This window comes from Anticarsia gemmatalis, chromosome 27, assembly GCF_050436995.1.
Source record: "Anticarsia gemmatalis isolate Benzon Research Colony breed Stoneville strain chromosome 27, ilAntGemm2 primary, whole genome shotgun sequence".
In the NCBI taxonomy this organism is placed as follows: domain Eukaryota; kingdom Metazoa; phylum Arthropoda; class Insecta; order Lepidoptera; family Erebidae; genus Anticarsia; species Anticarsia gemmatalis.
The window spans coordinates 4,597,591-4,621,832 of record NC_134771.1 but is presented as its reverse complement, the minus strand read 5'-3'; the positions used below and the strand labels follow the sequence as shown (position 1 = coordinate 4,621,832).

General features: G+C 35.7%; 2 protein-coding genes across 4 annotated transcripts in view; one reads left to right on the top strand and one right to left on the bottom strand.

The window, feature by feature from the left end:
- Window positions 1–24,242, top strand: part of LOC142984444 (adenosylhomocysteinase-like 1) — a 60,634-nt gene that overhangs the window by 18,072 nt on the left and 18,320 nt on the right. Inside the window, exon 1 of one of the 2 annotated variants that reach the window (XM_076132042.1) lies at window positions 1,258–1,383. The exons of the other annotated variant lie outside the window; for it this stretch is intronic. Coding sequence (XP_075988157.1) covers window positions 1,308–1,383 — 76 coding nt within the window. The 5' untranslated portion in view covers window positions 1,258–1,307. Of the gene's footprint in view, window positions 1–1,257; window positions 1,384–24,242 lie in introns of those variants that run through there. 2 annotated transcript variants of the gene reach the window in all.
- On the bottom strand, window positions 5,679–13,758 carry LOC142984429 (B1 protein-like). Of its 2 annotated transcripts, none has more exons than XM_076132003.1 (2): window positions 13,653–13,758; window positions 5,679–6,625 (listed from the first exon to the last, which is right to left on the bottom strand). In XM_076132003.1, the coding sequence occupies exons 1-2, from the start codon at window positions 13,704–13,706 to the stop codon at window positions 6,263–6,265; spliced, it is 417 nt and encodes a 138-aa protein (XP_075988118.1). In that variant the 5' UTR covers window positions 13,707–13,758; the 3' UTR covers window positions 5,679–6,262. The 2 variants fall into 2 exon arrangements, with proteins under 2 accessions (XP_075988118.1, XP_075988119.1); XM_076132004.1 differs by lacking the exon at window positions 13,653–13,758 and adding an exon at window positions 13,092–13,251.

Sequence of the window (24,242 nt, the reverse complement as noted above, 5' to 3'; positions counted from 1 at the left end):
TTGTGATTTGTATTATAATATTGTTAAAAGTAGCCTGTAGTTATATATGGCAATAGGCTCGCCCCCTGTTTCTTGGAACTAACAGTACATGGTGAGATGTGGGTGTATTTCATACACATTTCCCTGTACCTTTGGGTATAACAGTCGTGATGTTACGTGTGTGTGTATGATACCTGTGCTCATGTTTAATAGTTTTATGTATTTTCTGTAACATGTGATCATGTCTCTAGTTATGACTAAAGCTTTACTCCATGAATCCAAATAGTTTCCTAGACAAGATGTCAGCCCAAGTACTTTGCTGTTGCAAATGAATTGTTGTTAATAGCAATTAAACGCAAGCTAAGTCCTTCAAACGGGTCAAGTGCCAGCATGTATGTATGATTAGACTAGCTGACCCGCGCTACTTCGCTTGCGTCACATAAGGGAGATTGGGTCAAAATTTTCCCCGTTTTTGTAACATTTTTTACTGGTACTCTGCTCCTATTGGTCGTAGCGTGATGATTATAGCCTATAGCCTTCCTCAATAAATGGGCTATTTAACACTGAAATAATTTTTGAAATCGGACCAGTAGTTCCTGAGATTAGCGCGTTAAACAAACAAACAAACAAACTCTTCAGCTTTATAATATTAGTATAGATTTGAATAGATGTGCGAATGTGGTGCAAATGTACGGAGAGTGGGCTGTGACGTCACTATGTTTATTAGAAAGGCGTGACGGTGGTACTCAAAGTTTAAGCTGCTTTGACCCCCTTTTAAAAACTGTTGGTTGATAAGTGTACTGATTGGTGATGGTGGAATGATGAAGGTTTAAGAGACTCAACTTGTCCCCGTAATAGAGTCTGTTACCTATTATGGTTGCCAAAGTGGCATCATTAAACTTGCGAGGCTTTAATAGATAATGCTGTAATAGAATTAAAATAAATAAAAGTAAATTAAGCCTTAATTCTTACTTGCTAAGTAAATATTACCCTTAAATATCCTTACAACTGTTCAAAAAGAAGAAGCAGAAAGAGAAGAATTTAAGTTACAATTTTAGATTCTAGGGAAAGGTAATGTCACATTAAAAAAAGAAAATTGCAATTGCTATAGGATAAAACAAAGTTCGTCTATTTTGCAACCTACACCATAGCTCCCCATGGGGTCAAAACAATATTTGAGCATCACAACACCTACCAAAATATGTTACATAAGCCACACTATCTACTAATTCAAACATAATTTAATAGCATTTACTTTTTAAGCAGTGAGTGACAAGGCTACGACCACGTTAGTTTGCAGCCTACTTTAGACTAGGCAACTCGTGAAAATGCCAATGTCCAAATTAAAAGTGTCAACTCTAAAAGTGATTAGTGAGGATGCCAGTGATTTGGAATTTATTGACGGTAAGTTACGGTTTTTTAAAAACACCGGTTTTTGGGTAATGTCCTGACAGATGTTGCAACTGCGCGGGAGTTTGTTTTTAGTGTCGCGCGTGTGCGTTAACTTTATTATAACTAAGTGGGATTGTATTTCGATGTTGCTTACGAAAAGCAGGAAGCAGTACTAAAATATAATTCGCAATTGTAATTATTTTTTTATTGTTATACACATGAGTGAGTACAAATGAGCTCCTTTGATAAAATTCGTCTAATTTCTTTTACTTCCTGGCCCGCAGTTTTAAGAAGTGTTTTTTTTGTTATCTCTTATAATAAAGGTGAGCCTCTTCAAGAAGTTTCTTCAAATTTCTTCTACGTACTCCTCTTTCTCTACTTTACCACCCAAAAAGTGCTAGTTTCTTCATGTGTCTTATTTGACCAAATCCATGTAACACTGCTCCTTGGACTACCAAGATACATTTGCGTTTGGTTTGTACCCAATCGTGTTACTTAGTGCTAACTAGTTGCAATCACCGGACGTTAGCTAAAGGTGAGCAACTTTGTCAATACATAGACAAGTGTTGGCCTCGGGTCTGTTTATCTAAACCGGGGCACCCTAGGCGTTTAAAATAATTACCTGCGTAAATAATTAAGCTTGATATGAAATCGGGTAAACAAATAAGGTGTAAACTTTAATTTTCAATTGCTTTTAAGACCCGTTAACCCTAAACTTTAATTTTTAATTGGTTTTAAGACCCGTTAGATTATAATATTAAGCTTGAAATAGTTATTGTAATAGACACAAAGTACAACCAGACCCAAAACAACTATTTGTGGATCGCACAAATAATTGTCCCGTGTGGGAATCGAACCCACGACTTCCCAGCGCAATGGTAGTGTCGTTGCTCGCCTGCGGCCTTTACTGGCTCCACTGCGCCGTGGAGACAGTAAAATAAATGAACATTATTCAAGTAACATTTCATCACTCATTTTATAAGAAGAAATGTCCACAATAAAAGTGGCGCATACTCGATAAACCTTTCATACGACACCTGGATGTATTTGAAGTAGTTAGGTGGCACACTGCCAACAGATTAGAGCAATTCTTCTCGAATTCTCCATTGTTGCCATGGCAACACGAATATTTTATGTTGTATGTTGAGAGGTACTGCATTGGCGGATTATTTTGAATTTTCCGAAGGGCTTTTTGATTCCTCATTGCTTGTTAATACTTTGAACAATGATAGCCGAGTGGTTTAAGTTGGCACCTCCCACACGCATGTGGTCGAAGGTTCTTATCCGCGGGAACAATGATAGCCGAGTGGTTTAAGTTGGCACCTATCACGTAAGTGGTCGACAGTTCGAACCCGCGGCAACACACCAATGACTTTTCAAAGTTATGTGTGTATTAGAGATAATTATCACTTGTTGATGAAAAACATCGTGGTGCAACCTTGCATGCCTGAGAGTTCTTAAGAACAGCTCTTCAAGGTATGCAACGTCCCCAAACCGCACTTGGCTAGCGTGGTGGACTCAAGGCCTTACACCTCCCTCGTTCCGGGATCAGACCCTTGCTCAGCAATGGGACATTAATGGGTTTAATTTATTTTAATTTTAATCGATAGCAGGCTCTCTAACGGCCAAAATTCAGTTTTAGATAACTTTGTTGTAAACTAGTAACTAGGTAACGACATACATTACGTGTATTAAGTAAGTATCGGTTAGGTTATCCAGAGGAATATTGACACATTTGTTTTGGCTTTAACTATTAGATCTTGAACTTATTCATAAGTCATGAAACTAATCTGTAATGTTACAAATATATCTACTTACTAGCTGACCCGCGCAACTTCGCTTGCGTCACATAAGAGAGAATGGGTCATCATTTTCCCCGTTTTTGTAATATTTTTTACTGGTACTCTGCTCCTATTGGTCGTAGCGTGATGATATCTATCCTATAGCCTTCCTCGATAAACGAGCTATCTAACAATGAAAGAATTTTTCAAATCGGACCAGTAGTTCTTGAGATGAGCGCGTTCAAACAAACAAACAAATTCTTCAGCTTTATAATATTAGTATAGATCTAAGTGTTTAAACAGTAGAATATTGCTTATTGAAATTTACATAAAAATGTTCAGATAATAACAGCTATACATATTGAACTGGCTATCTAGGTCAGCCAATAACCTCATCTGAGCAGAAAATAGAAAAAAGTATACAACAAGCAATGCCGCAGGGCGACATAGTATGTTGTTAAATGTCACAGCTGTAGTACGAGACATGTAGGTCAATATGAAGTAATTGAATGCAATTTAAAATCTAGAACATAATAACTCGATGCATTTATGTATTTAGTTATTTACTAGCTGACCCGCGCAACTTCGCTTGCGTCACATAAGAGAGAATGGGTCAACATTTTCCCCGTTTTTGTAACATTTCTTACTGTTACTCTGCTCCTATTGGTCGTAGCGTGATGACATATAACCTATCGCCTTCCTCAATAAATGGACTATCTAAGACTGAAAGAATTTTTCAAATCGGACCAGTCGTTCCTGAGATTAGCGCGTTCAAACAAACAAACAATCAAACTCTTCAGCTTTATAATATTATAGTATAGAAGTATAGATTTATCGTGGTCCTGTATGACAAGATGTATGGATGTGAATGAGGCAAGGGAAGTTTGTAAGCATCGTACTAAGTGGCGTTCTTTGGCGTCTGTCTACCCCTATGGGAAAGAGGTGTGATTTTTTGTATATTTGCCGTCGTATGGTTAGTGGTTATAGTGTGAAAGTGGTTCAAGCATTTGACATGGCTTAAAGACTTATTTTTTGACCTGACTAACGATTTTAAACAACAAATATAAAGAATTATTAAATTATTTCGATACACATCTGCCTACACCTTTGTATGCAGCAGGTGTGGAGTTAAAAGAAATATTATTTATGCATATCGAACGGCCTTGAATACGTATTTTATTAAAATAGCCACCTAAACTAACTCAGATAAAAACGTCGAGATAAACTAATTAAAATTTTATTACCGTCCACATTTCTCTGCGACTAGTTGACGTACGTGACTTTGTCTGTTTTCTCTGGTAATACTGTACCGATTTTGATGGAATATGTTGCAGTTTGTAGACCGTTTTACAGGCTTACGTTCTGTATTTTTTTTATTAAAATCGGATCAGTAGTTTTTATGCTACGACTGATTTTATAAAGACATAAAATATGTTTATGGGTCTCGAAATAGCTAAACCTAATTTTCTTTAAAAATATTTTTGGAGTAAAAGAAAATCTTTTCAAGAAAATCGGTGTAATTTAAAGTTTTCTACTTCACATTTTGCTCGGCTCGAGCATCGAACCTTGAATACCATCATGCATGCTTTGTTATCGTAATTACTACTTATTTACGGAGGCACTTAAATACAATTATCCATAATGCAATATTATTACAGTTTTTTTCTATACCTATAATATTTTTTATTAAAAAAGCCGCTTCCATATTGTGGCACACGTGATTATAGAGACGAGCTCGCCACACATTTGGAGTGCGCGCTAAACGCGACGAACGTATTCTAAAGTTTGATTTTCGAACGTTTTTTATTTTTTTCTCGCGTATTATTTTTTGTCTGTGAGTGTTTAGTGATGTGATATCGATTTCGGTGAATCGTAAATACGGTTTTTTTGTTGTTTTTATTGAGTGTTTAAATTAATATTTGCGTGTTAATTTTAGTTGGTCTATTTACAGTGTTCCGTCAGCGAAATAGTTGTTACATTTTAGTTTTATTGCAAGTTCTGTCACGTTTCAGCAATTATTTAAAAAGTAACACGTATGGATATACATTTTTATTACTTGTCACTTAATGTGTCTTCTTTGTCCGTCTCAATTAATGTCAAAAATTGATGTACGACATATTCCATTAACATTTATGACTAAGCAGTATTAGTACAACAGTGATTCCCTGTATTTGGTAAGAGTGAAAGAGACAGCACGTCGTTTATGGTTACGTATTCATATTTTCCTGGAAATATGTGTTTTTAATGGGAATATATAACTCTATATGTTTGTCCACTATGCAGTAAATCGATTTGTGAGACCAGTGTGAAAGTGGAACGAATATAATTATACTGCATCGGTGCTTTGTTTATAATTTTATACGGTTTTTTTAAATACTTACGATAACTACCAATTTGATAAAAAAGTAGCTATTTAACGAAATTACCAGAATATAAATTGCATTTTATGATTTTTTTCTACATAATCTACAAAAAACGATATTCGTAATATAATACATAATTTGGGAAGTAAATAAAAGCCATAAATATGAAAGATATTAATAAATTCATTTAAATAACTTACAACAAAAGTTGACATAACAGTAATTTAATATTAAACATCCCGACGCCCTTGAAAGGCTGAAAATAAACTTAAAATTTTAACAGTAACAGAAATGCATTCACATTAATTAACACGCGATTCATCACTTTAACACAGAAAGATGCACGCGTTGCACGCGTTTGTTTACAGAGATGCATCACATACGTTAGTGTCACGTTAACCGCGACGCTAGACGCACGCATTCGCGATTGCGTGCTAATAAAGTGCCTTAATCGCGTGTTATTAACGTATATTGAGAAACATTTTTGTTGGATATCATTGTGTTATGTAAAACAAAAGTTTGAATTATAAATATGGGTATCCATTCTCCTAAATTGTTTTGTATAATGTGTTTATTCCATTATAGGAATTGAACTGTGATATTAGTGTTTTAAATAACACAATTTAGTATCTCCAACAGTTGAAATGCGAGGAAAGGTTTACTAGTCCAGAGAAATCCAGGTCATTACGTTGCGTCACAAATGTAGGTCGTTAGGAGCTTTGCTAAGCTTTTTGTAGTGTTTTGAAGTTAAAAACCTAGGAAGATGTGTGTTTTAGTTCCGGCACGGTAGCATTTGAGGATTTCAAAGGCTGTGTCAGCGGCATCCTTGCCAGTTTTGTTCTTGCAGCCTTCGAGAACCTTCTCTGCTTCAGTTTTGTCGACACCAGGGGGTAATTTGGATAGAGCTGTTTCCACGTTCAGCTTTCCATCAGATCCTACGATGCCGGCCTTCTGGAAGAAGCACAATGTGAACTTCTTGAGACCCTCGTCGTCTGTGAAGTGTCCCTTCTTGGCTTCGGCAATGACTTCGGGCTTAACTCCTGATTCTTTCAAGCATTCTGCTGAGATTTGTGTCGCTTTGTCTTTCTGGGCTTGGGTGAGCTGGACGGTCTGTGAAAGAGATAGAATATTGTTTATTATTATATTATTATATGGTAATACTGATCTTTTAAAGGGTTTTTTAAAGAATAATTAAGTCTTGACAAGATGTATGGGTGTGAATGAGGCAAAGGAAGTTTGTAAAGATCGAACCTATTGGCGTTCTTTGCTCTCTGCTTATACCCCTATAGGAAAAAAGGCGTAATTTTATTAGTTTTCTTTAAAACAACACTCATGTTGTATAAGTTGATGTATACTTTATGCATCCATGGTCGTATTTGTAATTGAACCCGAGACCTCGTGATCATTGTGTTACATACAATGCCGATCGGACGACAGAGGCCGTGTTACAGTTGAGCCATTGTTATTTACGAATAAAATGGCGTAGTTATAAGCAAAAAGCGCTGTAGTTATCGGTAGTCCTGTATGACAAGATGTATGGAAGTGAATGAGGCAAAGGAAGTTTATAAGGATCGTACTTTCTTGCTCGTTCTCTGCCTAGCCCTATGGGGAAAAGGCGGTATAATATGTATATTGTTTATAAGCAAAAAAGAAATCACCTACTACCGTCTCAATTGCCCGGTTTCTGAGGCACATTTGCCGCTAAATGTGCCTCAGAAACCTGTTTGTCACCAGAAAGTTCTCTAATCTTTTTAAGGTGTCATTTTTATATAAGCTCAAACGCTACTAAACTACCGCTATATGTACCTCAGAAACCGTATGTCGGCTACAAGTCTTCTGGAATGAAAGGCACCTTGAGTTTACTAGCCAAAATAAACACCTACTTAACTATTTATAACGGTCAAAGATCACCCAAATGCGAAAAAGGTAGAAAACATTACTATTATGTATCCCACAAGAACGCTTGACCAAATAACCTTTGAAATGGCCAAATAAAATGAACCGTATTTGCTGCTTATTGCAGCCGGGAACAAAACTGCGCCATTATTGTCGATGCAGAGTTTGCAGTCAACGAGCGATTTTAATGCAATTTGGCAAACTATTTACACTTCTGCTGTGGAAATTTTGAACTGTTATGATTTTGAATTAAGTTGTTAAACTAGTACCCGTTTATGAAACAGTTTTATCCTACTATTCTACTAATATTATAAATGCGAAAGTTTGTTAGTATTTATATATGGATGTGTGTTACGCTTTCACGCAAATACTACTAAACCGATTTCGATGAAATTTGGTATGTAGGTAGCTGAAGACCCAGAATAACACATAGGCTACTTTTTATCCCGGAGTTTCCGAGGGATTGGGGTTTACACGGGAAGGGTTTCCACGCGGACGACGTCGCGGGCGGCCTCTAGTTAATAATATTGTACACAAGATTTGGCTTGCGACTTTCCAATGTAAAAAGTATTCTATGCGTGGCTGCAATGATTATTTTAATACTTAATAACTACGATTGCAGACTAGGCTATCGAACTAGAACCATTTCGTTTCATTGACAATCTTGTTACCGTTTGGACTTCAGACATTGATAAATGGTGAAAGATGCTGCATAGGGAAATGTAGGTGCGCCGAACCACGACTACGGCAGCCTCTATGCTTACAATTCCAAAAAAACTAAACGAGAAATTTAGTGTTAAAATATTACTCTCTTATTCATAAAAATATGTGAAGTTATGAAAGGCTTTTAAAGAATTTTGTTTCTTTCACTCCTTAGCGAAATGAAAAAGAGAAAACATATTTTAGTAGTTTTTTAACTAAAATAGGTTTATAGTGTGTTTATGAATAAGAGGGTTGGTCTATACTCTCTAGACTATTATTTTAGTATACTCTGCAGACCACTTAAGCCTCCCATTAGACAATAACCATTATTTTTATGACCATCTAATTCGCATACCTACAAAACGCTTATGATATTTAATTGGACATTTATGTTGGGGCAATTAGTCTCGAAGCGCGCATAAAACTATGTAACGGTATATAATAGTTGTAAAACCCAACAAGCACTTTACAAATTCTAGGTATCTCAAAATCAATGAAAAGAAACAGCCTTTATAATGGCTCCGTTCATATATACTATTTTGTGAAAAACAAATCTATGTACATATATCCTTCAGTTACAATCTATCATCCTGCAAATTTTCTTTAAAATCTGTTTAACTATTTAGCTATGAAAATGTAACAGGCAGATGAAAAATACCACTCGATTTGAACAATACTTCTAACCGGTAGAAAATTGGAACATTATTGAGTAACATAAGGTGTTTCTTATCAATTGAGTTTAAGGTAACTGGACAGTTATCAAGGGCAGATGAGAGTGTACGATAAATATTTCATTGATACACAATGCCACTAAATGTTATAATGATAGAGACAGAATATTGTTTTAGTACAAATCATGGTATAACTAACTGACCCGCGCTTTCTGTTAGCATATAATTTAAGTACATAAAAATAATAAAATAAGACGGCTTTCAGTCTCACTGCATGCAGCTGAATACCAGTATTTAGCATAGAGCGATTGCCTATCGAACCTCCACAAGTTACCTGGGTTATAACACGATACCCTTAGGCAAGACTGCTTTTCAGGCATACTATGAAAAATGCACAAATATGAAAGAACGTCTCTTGATTATAATAATATGTAGATTATGTAGTACTATAGTAATATTCTTGTAAAAGATCTCTTAACTTTAATGCAAATGCCAATTTCGACTGTAAACACAAAAATTGCTGCTTGCTCATTTACATTATCAAAAGAAATCGAGACAAAATCGCAATGTATTTTTTTAGGCAAATCACGTAGTGTTATTCAAATCTTGGATCTTTTAGTGGTCCTTTTGTGAGGGACTAGATGGGAGCTACGACCTTTTGTTAATGTTTGACCCTCAAGGCCTGATAGTGAAGAGATTCTGAAAAGTAAATCTCTCAAGTAGTTCGTGCTTTATTTGATATCGGTTAAAAATGTCTACACAAATTTTTGCACCGATTTTGTGCCCTAGCTGGGAGGTTATATAAAAATACTGTGTTTTAGATTTTTTCTACGGTGTCCCAGGAAATTGTATGTATAAAAATGAATCGCCAAATATGTTGCTCAGCGCAAAACTCAGGATTGGCTCAACCAATTCTACAAATTGTTTTTATGACACAGAAAGGTTTTTATGTAGAGGAATATAAAAAAAAATGCGAAAAAATCCTAAGCAGAGCTGTGTGGGTTAACTAGTAGTAGATAAACACACTCGTTGTAAATATTACTCCTTGTGAATTCTATTTAATTAGTAATCATTATGAAGTTAAAGTTCTGGTCTCTGTGTGCCTCAGACAAAAAGGCGTGATTTAATGTACCCATTGATAAAGTCAGCAAATACCATATTCCTTACAACAACAGCCATTTATTTTCATAAAGTACAATGAACAATATTATTTGAATTTATATTAAAACTGTCCTGAGAGGCCGACACCTGACGCGAACAGTCTCTGCTCATGAATAAAGGCCCTCTCGGGATCACAAACTACAAATAGACCTATCCTAAAACCGTAAAATTAATTGCTTCGAGGATTTTATAACCGGTAAATAATTAATTTAGATGGATGTTGAATTAAAAATCACAGTGAAGTGTTTGTGTTCTCAATTTTGTATTGCTTTTGACTTTTTTATTTTGATTGCATTTTACTTTAATTAAAGATTAATATTCACTTTAAAATGTTTGTTTGTCTGGTTTTTGCTAATCTATACTAATATTATAAAGCTGAAGAGTTTGCTTGTTTGTTTGAACGCGCTAATCTTAGGAACTACTGGTCCGATTTGAAAAATTCTTTCAGTGTTAGATAGTCTATTTATCGAGGAAGGCTATACGCTAAAGGAGGAGGCTAAAGGAAGGATATATCACGCTATGACTATTAGGAGCAGAGTAGCAATAAAAAATGTTACAAAAACGGGGAAAACGTTGACCCATTCTCTCTTATGTGACGCAAGCGAAGTTGCGCGGGTCAGCTAGTTATACATATTATTATAACGCCACGGGTCTAAGATAAGGTATCACACGTTTAATTTTCAATTGTATTTATCCGACGTTTCGATCGAGATGCACCGACCGTGGTCACATTTCATAAAATTTTAATCGATAATTGAAACCCCTAAAACTCATTTCGCGTCCCTAAAACATAAAATTCCAAGATTATATTCCCATAAAATTTAATCAATGGTGACAATTATTGCGTTGAACGTAAAACTTTTTATTCAATCTCTTTATACAGTCAAACTTGGGCTTCTTCAAATATTGCACAAGCCTCATAAAATAAAAAAGTTTGATACGGCTTTAAGGATCGTAACATCTTTAAAAACCGGTGTTTTCCGAGAAAAGTGATACGTGACATCACTATTATATTTTATTTTAACAAATAAACAAATATGTGCATGTGTATATGTATATGTGTATGTTTACATTAAATTTTTTTTTTATTGTAATTAGTAATTACATCCTTGGCTGGTTTTATGCATAATTTTGACAATATAAAATACTTAACTTTAACTAACTAATCTGAAAATAAGCAATCTTATAATGTATACTGAAACTGACTCGGAAACTCAGTGTTTAGTTGTTTTTATATAAAAATATGAATAGAAGAAGAATATGAAAAGATATACAAATGTTTTCATGTTTCAAGAGTGTATGAAAAAATAATATCTGAGTTTATAGTTAAAAAAAAATTCTGTATTAAATCCCGGTAGCCGTAGTTGAATTAAATTCAGTTAAATATCCGTAACGATATCTACCTAACAACTTAAATAAATAAATAAGACTTGCATTATTGTTATAATTTGTAAAATAATTGTTACTCAAGGCCTAACCTCTCCCTCGTTCGGAAGGAGACCGTTGCCCGGCAATGGGACAGTTATGGGTTAAAAAACAAATTCTTAGTCTGTTTGTCTGTAATGTTTTTACTGCTAAACAGCTGAACAAAAATGCAAGGAGATAGATATATTTCCGGGATATTACAATTAAGTTCAGTAATATGCAACATTAATAATGATTTAATTGTGGAAATATTGTTCAAAAGTTTATTAAAACTAGGTATATGGAAATGGATTAAATCAAAGGTTTCATTTTTATTTCCCCGTGTCATTCTCACTGCCGGGCAATGTTCTTCTTGATTTGGGGGAGGAGGTTAGCCCTTAATGTAGAATAATAGTAGTTGAAACAAATTATGGAAACTTAATAGACTTGCATACCCGTTAATTAAATTAAATTTCTAATCTTTCAAATAAATTACATTACAGTGTATATTACAATACAAATGTAATTAAAGTTCTCTTTTAGTAGTTAATATATTACTGTTTATAGATATCATAACTGAAGAACAATGACTTAATTAAGATAATAATAATATTTAATTATATTACACGTGTTCATCGACACAGTGCCAGGTGGTGGAAATAGTATATTGTATAATAAATTTAACCCATTAATGTCCCACTGCTGGGCAAGGGTCTCCTCCCGTAACGAGGGAAGGGTTAGGCCTTGACTCCACCACGCTGGCCAAGTGCGGGTTGGGGACTTTGCATGCCCTCAATAAATTTTAGACATGCAAGGTTTCATCACGATGTTTTCCTTCACCGTTGGAGCAAGTGATAATTATTTGTAATACACACATAACTTCGAAAAGTCATTGGTGTATTGCCTCGGGTTCGAACCTGCGACCACTTGAGTGGGGGAGGTGTCAACTTATACTACTCGGCTAAAATTGTATAGATTTCAATATAACATTTCTGAGAATTCTTTAACACGGTTCTTGAAGGAATGCAAAGTTCCTAACCTGCACTTGGTTAGCGTGGTGGACTCAAGGCCTAACCCCTAAGGGAGGAGACCCTTGCGCAGCAGCGGGACGTTAATGACAGTAATAATCATTAATAATAGAATTAATTAATGACACTTAAAATGTTTTAGAGAGATTGTTTGATTAATTATTATTAGTCGTGCGAATATCAGAAACTGAAAATTTTTGAATTAACCTAAAGGAAGTTGATGCTCTGTCAAAAGGCTACTTTTTGTTTGGTTTTTCAATTCGCGATTTGAATTTATAAAATGTGTCCTAATAATGTACTGAGCAGACCTGTCGAATATATCAAGTGCTCAAAATACAAAGTTTAATGGTTTGATCTCAAATGACGAGCTTTCTTACAATCTTTAATTCCGTATTCCAACCTCTTCTACTCCTTTTTTCAGTGATTGTGAACCTCCTCCTTTTTAAGGTCGGTTAAAAATAAGGGAAAATCCGGGTAATTTTTATATCACAGGATGTTTTGATAGCGCAAATGTTATTTTTTTTATTAAAACATTATACATGTTAAAAAATTGTGAAAACAATTACTTTTAGTTTTTATTGACCTGTTATCTCGGAAGCTTAATCGTAGTAAAGTCTTTGGACACTTGATAGAAACCAAAATTACCCCCTTTCTAACGAATTATTCTTTAGGTAAATACTAAAAAATCGCCGGAACAATCAGTGAGGTACTCACATGGGCCGCAATCCCGGTGACGGCGAGGAAACAGATGAGTAGTACGGCTTGCATCGTGAGTGTGTTGTGCGAGAGTGCGTGGGTCAGTGTCGCGCGACACTCTTTATATACCGGCGACACCGCGCTGTGGCCGCCTCAACACCGCTACACGGTTCCGTATAGTATATACTCTACTTTGTTATAGGCTTTTTTATACTTAAGATTTCATATTGAAAAGGCTTTTAGTATTTAAAAAACGATATACAACATCCCGTGTAATTTAAAGCGACTGAATTCGGATAATTAAGACAGCAACTAGGTTTCTAATTGCCTTATGCGAGCGCCTATTTAAGTGTATTTACCCGACTGTGCCATAGAAAGAGTCCCGTTTTTAATTTTAATAAACCCCAGCCTGTCCTATGTCATTTCACCCGCAGTAGCATAGGTATTTTTGTTGTTATGTTACTTATGGACGTTAATTTTAAAAGTACACTCCTTGACACATTGAATAGGTTTACCGTCAAAATAAAGACTAAAAAATATTTAAAGACACTAGTGTAATGTATATAGTATATAACTCACATGGGCCGCAATCCCGGTGACGGCGAGGCAACAGATGAGTAGTACGGCTTGCATCGTGAGTGTGTTGTGCGAGAGTGCGTGGGTCAGTGTCGCGCGACACTCTTTATATACCGGCGACACCGCGCTGTGGCCGCGACAACACATTTACACGGTTCCGTACATACTTAGTAAATGAAAATAAATTTAATTGTTTCATATCCCACTGCTTGGCAAGGGTTTATTACTAGGGTGAATAGGTGCTTCCTTCAAAAACTAAATTTTCGCATCACCTCAACGACGTTAGCGAAACGACAAAGCCATACATTTTTGCTGATTTGTAGCATTTGTGAATTTAGTGTCGGTAGAGTTAGGCTGTGTAGATTCAGACGCTTGGCTCTTCATGAGAGCTAATATCTTTTACACAGGGCTAACCTTATGTTATTAAAAAAGGTGAGATTTGTTTTAGAAAAACTTAGCGCTGTAAGAATGACGCACGTAGAAGTAATTTATTTGCAAGAAAAAAAAAGAATAGTTACCAAAAGTGGTATATGCGCGTAAGCAGGGCTAGGGAATCCAGCATCCTTTTAAAATCTATATTGTATTACTCGCATGCTTACGCATTTAAACATAAATGGTGAAGGTATGACATCTAAAAAAAGCCTGTATAAAAATAATTCGCATGGAAATTTGTTTAAATGTACTTGGAAGTAAAAGGTGTTTATTTATGTCCAATACTTAACTCCGTTTTATGCCGTTGGACCTTGTATAGTACGCGATCTTTGGACGATGTTCTTTCCTATGTTTTTACAACATTTTTTTCATGTAGAGCAAAACCTATTAATTCTTGGTATTATAGTCCAAGTCGATAACAGTTTAAAGCGCTCATGGCAAATTTCGCTCACTGTTTGGTAAACGGTCAGTGGGTTAAGCAAGCTTAGCGCGAATATTCCATAGATGGGTGGACTTCCGAAAGGCAATGACATGGCCTAACTACTGTTATAATACACACGGGATCATCTTGAACGTGACCTCCAAAGCATGGAGATGCTCAGTTCAAATACCACTATGCGATCACCCATCTAGGATAACCGCATCAAGTATTGCTTAACCTACAGATCGTTTACCAACTGGTGAGCGCAATTTGAACGTTTTTTGAAGAACCACACTGATATATTATAGTGAAGGAAAATAGATTTCTAACCACCGGTTTCTGCGGTACATTAAGTGGTAGTTTATCTATTCAATAGCGATGTTTTTATATGAATTTAAACGCTATCGAATAGATAAACTACCGCTAAATGTGCCTCAGAAACCGGGGGAAAGCCGACAGAAACGCCGTATCGTCTATAGGCTATTTCATTTCTAGGTAGGTAAATCTAGATGAATATCTCAACAATCGATGATGATGTAACTTGCTAGGAAAAATATTAATTATAGGTTTCAATACCCATATTTTATTGCAGTCACTTGTTGTTAGCTGTTATTTGTAACGTGATTTTCCATTATAATTTAATTCTGTTTCTGTCGTGTACCTACTTCTATTTATTATAACGAGTTATGTTCTATTAGATTACCTAACGAGAGTTCTAGTATAAAGTTTTTTTATGTTGCCTATGTATCATGGCGATAAGTTAAGTTATATATAGGCCTCTAGTTTCTATCCCGTGTTAATTTCCGAATTTCACCCCCCTCGGGGTGGAATACCAAAAATCGTCTCTTAGTGCTCCTCTACACTTTCTAAAGGATCATCATCTTCATACTAAATAACAAATTTTACGCTCTGTAGTTTTGGCTGTACGTTGTCTATCAGTCAGCCAGTCACTCAGTAATGGAGTTATTTTTTGTTATTTTTTTTTATGAAAGGCAAGTCCCGCACTAAGAATTGCTCTTGTGTCGCGGGGACTTTTACAAACATATAAACAACGGACACAAAGTACAACCAGACCCAAAACTCTTATTCAACCTACAAATAGAATTTGAATCGAACCCAGGACCTCCCGACGAATGGTAGCGCCCCGTGGCAACCCGTGCTTTATCCGTTTTTCAACCGGCTCTGCTGAACCCCAAAACAAATCAGTTTCTCTCGAAGAAGCATCGTATTCAAATCCAGGACACAATAATTTTAAACTTTTAATGTAATGTCCGACAGATATCGAATTGTCACTTGTTTTAACGGTGAAAACGAGAAGAAACTTTTATACCTGAGAGTTTCTTTAAAATGATTTTTGGAGATAACAAGTAAGGTCTCCTTTTGCTACTTTGACTTTACTGAGATCAACAATTTCTCCAAACAGTCTCTTTTTCTAATCAAGGAACACCTTAGTCTTAGGCTCCCCTGTTCATCATCTAGACTCAGTTCCACGCTACATTTAATAGTTTAAGAGTCCAATTGGGGCTATGGAAGGTGGTAGACTATTGACAGAATGCACTTATGAGTATTGTAAAGGAATACTAACTAATAGCAACCATCACCAATTTCCATGAAACTAGTCTTAGGGACAACGATGAACATAAAAATTCCTTGAACTTAGAACATTCGCTCGCAAGATTAAAATGTTTATTTTAATTATGCTTTTTCTTTTCTAAAGTTAGTGGTGAATCTTGTACCAAAGTGGTGCAAGCTCTGCCGTCCTCTAACTATATTTAGCAGCATCTGGAAACAGCATTGCATATTTCTTTTCTCGCGTCTTTTCGCGAATATTTCGAAACAAAATGCCGTTATCTACAAAATTGTTTTTGTAGATAACGGCATTATAGTTAGAGGACGGCACAGCTTGCACCACTTTGTTGCTGCCTAAAAGTCTTTTATATGGCTTTAAAATAATAAGTTTCTAACGAACCCTAATACGAATTTCGTCATTTTTTGCACAGTTCAAACAAGCGCGTGCTTTTTAAGTAGTCTTTTATTTATGTCTAATATTTCAGCGAACCTGTTTCGTAATATCTGATGAAGACTTTTTGTTGCTTTTTGTCACTGTTTTTAATCAGCATGTATGTTTTTGAAGAGACTGTTCATTGTTTCTGTTAATTTTTGGTGTATGACACTGTATTTTTGATAGCTTTTGTTTATTTCATTCGTGTTGCGAGATTTTTTTATAGTGTCCCCATTTCTTCTGGAATAAAAATGTTGGTACATTTTTTCGAGGGCAATGTTTTTTTGACTGATTCCAATTAGATGCTTGGGTTGCTTTCATCTTCTGCTGTAGCCTGAGATTGAGATATTGTTATAGCTATTGAGACCAAGAGGTCCGTGGATTAAGATGCCATGCATTGGACCTATTAAACCCATTCAGATTTCAAGCCTGCAAGCTGATCCGAGCTGTTTAAAACAGTATTTGGTACTAAATGTTTCTATCCCTTAATAACTAAAGAATAATCATTGAAAACGGTCGTTCATAATGTAATCTGTGATACCCTTTACAAGGCATATTATTTTGCATGCCTACTACATACTAAACGCACTTGAATTGTACACAAACATTTAGTTAGAAGCGATTGATCCTTCTAAGAATACCTATGTCAATTTTGGTCGCTAAAGGAAAAAGGAAAAATAAACTTATATTTACTTAAAATCTAGAACGAATATCTCTCCAAGTACTCCACTCACTGGTCGGTAAATGATCTGTAGGTTAAGCGGGTTTTAATGCGGAGTAGACATAGATGGGTGGCCGCAGTTTTTCAAATCAGAGCTCAGAATGCAAGAAGTAAAAAGTCGTTACATATTTATTTACGGTTCTCTTAATTAAGATGGAAGTCGTTAAGCAGAGTCTTTCTTCAGGGATTACTTGAACAATTAATGCCCAATTTTATTTACAGCAACTCAATTTTTTAGGTTTCGCTTGATAGATTATGTAGCCGGCTAGGTACTAGACCCAATACTTTTTTGAAAAATCCTATAGGTCCTTGCCTGTCTCGGTTATCGAAAACATGATTGGCAGTCGTATAGACTACGGCTTAGATCACGGAGTCAGCTTTAAAATAAATTATTTTTATTAATAGTACTTCAACTCCATAACCGTTAACCTTTTTTTTGCGTTAAGATCATTGTAGATTTAACGTTTTATAAAAACAAACACATTAATGTTTTGCGATACATAATGTTTTGTGGTTTTAGTGCTTCACCGTATTTTGTATAGAAGGTTTTTTTATCTTATTTGCATTGTTAAATTCGTACTAACTACTTTGAATATTTGTACGTGAGTAAAATATTTATAAGCGTTTGATAAATTATGTTTTTTTTCCGGTCTTGTTGTCTTAAGGAAGCCAGCTTGATAGTTGTTTTAAAAGACTGGATATGTTAAAATCGAAATCAAGGGGTGCCCAAATTTTAATTGTGTGTGTGTGTGTGTGTGTATTTTACTTTGTTTTTTTTTTCACAAAATTAATTAGTTCTCTATTTGAGAGGAAGTAAGGGTACTAACAAGTGGCGTTCTTCTGTCTCTGCCTACCCTTAAGGGAAAATGGCTGGATTTTATGGTAGCATGTAGCAGAAGAATAAATATTTTCATACTAGAATAATTAATTATATCTTATACAGCCGACAGAATAAAACATTATTGTGCTAATGCCACGTAAAGTGGGATAAAGACAAGAAAAAGACTAGAGCAATGAGATTGCCCTCAATGCTTGTATTTTCAGATAGGTACTCGATATACCAATGTTTGTTGCTAGGGAAAACTATTACATAAAATTAAAGTTAATGAATGCTAGATTAAGTTATAAGCTCGACCACCTTGTGGCAAAGGTTGGTATTTAAAACTAACTTATAAGGAGTTGAAGTCCATTCAAGTTGGTCTAATTAACATGCCCTAGATAACGGCTTCCTCAATGAATAGGGCCAAGGGAGGACCAGATAGCTGTAGTGACATTTTATTAGTTACTAGCCGACTTGATAGACCTCATACGTACATATATGTATATAATCGCGCCTTCTTCCCATGCAGGCGGAGACCAGAGAACGCCTCTTGTTACGATACTTGCAAACTTTCTTCGCTTCATTCATCTTGTTGTACAGGACCGCCGGTTATTATAACTATGTTGATAGACTTCGTTCTGGTAAATGTTTGACAGTTAAGGGATTTTTTTTATTCCTTTATTGTCTCACTGCAAGACAAGGGTCTCTTGCAAAATCAGGGGTAGGGGTTAGGCCATGAGTCCACCACGCTGGCCAAGTGTGGGTTGGGGACCCTTCCGAGTTAAGGGATGATTAATAATAATAATATTAAATATTTTGCCTCAAAGTTACCAAGAATATTTTTTTTATTAGTCCACCACTTTAACCGAACGTGACTTAAGGGTTTAGACTTCCAGTCATTAAAGATTTTTCTACACCACAGGAGGTTTTAAAACATTTATAATTCATGCTGTACAGTAGAAAATTGGATTGATAGGAAAGTACCTTTTTTTTCCTCGCCAGGAAAATGCATTACTGCATGTCCCGCTCCAGGGAGGAAGGAGCTTTTAAATTTGGACATACCGACTAAAAACTTGACGGTGTTCCTTCAACAGTCACCATAAAGTGGCCAGGACGCGGTGCCTCCAATTGGATAGTCCGCGTATAGGAAAGTACCTAAAAGAGAAAAATCACTCTGCTTATAAAAGGCGTTGGTATTTCACACGTATCGTGTCTGGATTAAATTCGAAGTGTTTTTCACCCCTCAGGCGGTATTAACAATTTAAGTGGATCTTATTTTATTGGGAGAAGTAATTAAAGCGTGTTAATTAAGGCTACGGATACGAATTTAAAAAGGTATTACTTTTAGTGATAGTGTTTTTCATTAACCAGTCATACCGAAGGGTGTTGTGTTATAACTCAGGTAATTGAGTTGTGGAGGTTCTATAGGCAGTCGCTTCATGTATATAATGTAATGTGATATTATACTGGTATTCATCTGCATCTGGTGAGACTGGAAGCTGATTGTAACATAGTTGGCACAAGGCTAGGCTGATTTATTGGTTAAGTATCCAATAACATGACCAATCCAGTAACCAACATAGGACCTTATAACTCGCAGTCGTATACCTATCTGGAGCAATGGAGCTTAACTGAAATACATGGGACTAACATTATTAAATACGAAACGTGGGGTATTTAATACATATCGGTTACCAGCTTCAAGTATAACAGGCGTGATTTGACGTCCTGGCCGATTATGGCTACGACGGCCAGTACCATTGAAACCAGCCAACTGTATTTTGTTTATGGTGGGAGCGCAAAACCTAGACGACCAGGGAGAGGTCAGGCGCAGGACCGACGGCTTAACGTGCTCTCCGAGGCACGGATATTATATGAAATAATATGTATGTACATACTTTTAAGATGTATTCTATGAAGCATACTTTTTGTTAAGTACACATTTAGATAGACCAAAGGTGTATTCTTTTTACGCAATTACACTTAGGGGAATTACATTTTCGGCCACTCGCAATACTAAAACCAGTTGTTTTATTCTTCTTATTTTAATTCGGTACATTACCATACGTCAATCAATAGAAAAAACATAGATAAGCTATAAAAAGTTTTCAAAAAAATTTGACGCCGGCTTTGGCGGTCGTAGACCTAATCCGGTCAGGGTCAATACACTTTGGCGTCGTCTAGAATATTGATAACGTTTGTTTAGCGAGATAAAGGAATAGAAATATGAAAAAGAAAATATAAGTATATTGATTATTATACTGACAAGTCGACAATTTTTGCAAATAAAAGATCTGTACACTTGTTTAATCCAAAGTTTATAATACTCTGTTGTCACAGCTTAAAGCTGTCGACAGTTTAGAAAATCAAATTTAAGAAAACATACTAACAACTACTCGTCCAAACAAATACTCGTGCTCATCACACAAAGATTTGTCGCGGGTGGGATTCGAACTCACCACACGCGGCGCTACGGTTCCCGCGGTATCCCTATAAACTAAGATAAAAGCTCTTATTAATTTCAAATTTAATTGAAAAGTTTGCATAATATTTACAAACTACTAAATGCTATTAACACCTTTTATGAACTAGGCTGATTCAGTTTCGCTAGTGGTCGTTTATAAATGCCTAGTTACACATAATCTGTTTGACCTATAACCGTCACTGTGACAGTTTACGTAACCACAGGGCTGCGGACTTGTTTATTTACATTTTATATAATATTTGTTGCCCTTCAATTAAGTGTTTAATACTTATCTAAATATAATGGTGACTGACTAACATAGTGATCTATCAAAGCACAGCCCAAGCCACTGGACGGATCGGACTGAAATTTGGCATACAGGTAGATGTTATGACGTAGGCATCCGAAGGATTTTGATCAATTCTACCCCCAAGGGGATAAAATAAGGAATGTAAGTTTGTATGAAAATTCTGCCCTAAGGCACAAACCACGCGGACGAAGTCGCGGACAAAAGCTAGTTCATATACATATAAATACATAATTAATGTCACGCCCGGTGTACCCAAAGGTGTTAGCAGAGGTGTACGACATGCATATACGTTTCGCATTTGACGATGCTAGTCTATATAAAAGAGGGCGAGTCTATTGCCATATGGACACCGGGCACGTTACCAAACTCCGGGCTACTATTTGAGAAACATCTAATATAAAACATTTTATGGGACCAACAGTGTTAATGGCGAATAAACGAACCTTTATTAATAACAGGCATGTATGTATGTAAGTACTTCAATTATCCTTTCTGTACTAGTTTCAAGCTCCAATCTTCATCTGCAAGGATCTACATAAATCTTGTGTGAAGGAAGTGTTAATCTCCATTTGCTAGCTGCATTTCCACACGGCTTACGAATTAGGTGACAGAAGTACGTAACGATAGAAATAGCGTGATATTGATTCATGCTGATAGTTACTCTGTAGTTAATTTCTGGGCAATGTTACCAAACTACGGGTTTCAATGTGAGAAGAATCTAATGTAAAAAATATTACGAGACCAACATTGTTAATGGCGAAACGTAGGTGATTTTTATACACCTCTGCGTACATCTTCGGGTATAACATGAGTGATGTTATGTATGTATTTCCATTTCTCCTGAAGGTACTAGTGTGAAGCGCCAATTTTCGTTATGCTGGGACCATTTCAAACGTACGAGCTAAGTTTTATCAGAGTCGCTCCCACTTACACATTGTCATATGCCTAAGATTCTTTTGATTATGACGTAGCGAGTAATGTAACCGTTTGAGTATAGCATGGATCTTCATAAGTCGTGTGTGATGTGTTAATATCCATTTCCCAGCTGCATTTCCACACGGCTTACGAATTAGGTGACAGAAGTACGTAACGATGGAAATAGCGTGATATTGATTCATGCTGGTAGTTACTCTGTAGTTATTTTCAGTTCGGCCTTGACTGTTTGTTTATGTGCCGCTCTCGTCATACAGTACATAGGGCTGGAGAATATCTGATGCTCATGTTAACCAATGTTTATAGGGTACTGAATCTTTTGCCGTTCCGTCGATTATTGTAATTATTACACTTACAAAGATTTTTTTTATCAAAAGTTACAGTTACTGTTAAGTTTGATAAATAAACTGGCCGTTAGACAGCTAGACGCAGTTGCGAAATACCTCTGAAAAAGATATGTCCTTTTCACTCTGTGTCTTTGTTCGAAATTGATCTGTTTCGCAGTTCGTCCTATGCGTCGTGCGTCCTTTCGCAATTCGTCCCGTTAGCATTTCATCCCATTCGCATTTCGTCCCATTCGCAGTTCGTCCTTTTGCAGTTCGTCCTATACGCAGTTTGTAGCATTTTGGGGTATCCCATTGGTACTTTGTCCCATTCGCAGTACAAAGCCTACGTATTTGTGAGACTTTTGCCGAGCTGTGCATAAGACATTATCAATTGTTAGACCAAGATCTCGGTATTTCTTTCATCGGTTTCTATATCTAGCGGTTTCCTGCACATCTTTCTTGATTTATCATAACAACGTCGACGTTTATGCTTCATACTAAATGACATAACTTTAACACAACTACATATGTACGTTTGAACGCGCTCATCTGTCAAGCCCGCGAAGAAAATCGCGAGCGAAGAGCGCGCTGCATTTATTTATTTATTTATTTATTTTAAACTTCATATACATGTGTATATAGGCGGACTTAATGCCAAAGGCATTATCTACCAGTCTACCTTAGGGTGATGCAGAGATTGAAAGAAGTAGGTGTTTAAAAAAAATAAAAATAAAGGACGTTAAGAACCAGGTTGACCAATAAATAAAAATAAGGTCATGTATGTACGTGTACTTAAATATAGATAGGTTTATACATACATAATGATTAACAAATAAGAAATATTAAATACATATATATACCCATATACATAAATAAATAATAAAATAAACTATATACTGAATTATACAATATATATATAAATATATATTATCTGCAATTTATAATTTTCTTTTCTGTCTGTCTGTCTGTCTGTCTGTCCTCCGTCTGTATGTGTCGCTATCACGTAAAAACTACCGAATAGAATGCACTGAAATTTGGTATATGCATAGAATAAGTAGTGGAGCAGTTTCTAGGATACTTTTTATAGCATAAAATTTCAAAGATTTTTAGAAAATTGCAAAAAATACGTAATTAAATCGTTTGAACCTGCGTTTCTCTATAGAGACCATAGATGGCTTTACAATCCATTTCACAACATTCGCATAAATAAAGTAAACGCGGCGCCCGCCGTATCGATACCTGTTGTTCGCACCAACCAATAGATGGCGTTATAGTGCGCAACAAAGCATGTTGTTTCTAATTAATTAATTTTAATGGCTTTATTGTAAAAAAAATACCTTTGAAACATGCTATACATTTTTCAAACATAAATGTTGTATGATATATTACACAAAAATGTTGGTTTACGTGGGTCCGGTGCGGTCGGGATATCCTTGATCAGATGGCAAATCGAGTAATTTCGTTTGTTGTCGTTGTTCGCCGCAACTAACAGATGGCGCTGTTGTTCGAAACACATAACCAAATTAATTGGTTGCAATAAGGAAATAAATTGGATAGCTATGAAACAACTATGTGGTAAGTTTTATGATGATGATATACAGGGTGTCCCAAAACTCAACGATAATCCGAGACAGGATGAAAGGCCAAGTCATACCAGCTATAGGAAAAATAAAAAAAAAATTCCATATCACTTAGTTCAGCAATAATAGACACTTTTCAAAAAAGTTGAAAATCCACACCCTTGGTCGCATTTTCAAGTCCTGTGATCACCAATTTCACAATTTCGCTGTGTTTTTTTGAATTTCGTGATCTTAATTAAATATGCTATTAATCGTATAACAAATTAATGCACAAAACATTGTTAATTTAATAAAAAAAGTTAAGTTTTAGTGAGTCATCTTTTTCAAAAATATCGTTAGTCAACTTTGACGCTTCATACTGAAAAAAAAATGTACTACACTACCCTTGGCAAGTTGTTTCAAAAGTTGGCGCATTTAATCAAGATTTCAAAATAGTATAACACTTGCCACTTTTCTTGCCATTAAAAATGTTATTTTTATTTGAACGAAGAGTATCCTCGCAAATGGATCGGACGCAGTGGTACAATTTTATGGTTTCCTAGTTCTCCCGATCTAAATCCAGTAGATATTTTTTACTGGGAATG

Bases quoted from the DNA above. Each gene is read 5' to 3' on its own strand.
- LOC142984429 (XM_076132003.1), bottom strand. From the start codon at position 13,706: ATGCAAGCCGTACTACTCATCTGTTGCCTCGCCGTCACCGGGATTGCG. The intron at 6,626-13,652 runs GTGAGTTATATA...TCTCTTTCACAG, and splicing joins TCACCGGGATTGCGGCCCAT to ACCGTCCAGCTCACCCAAGC.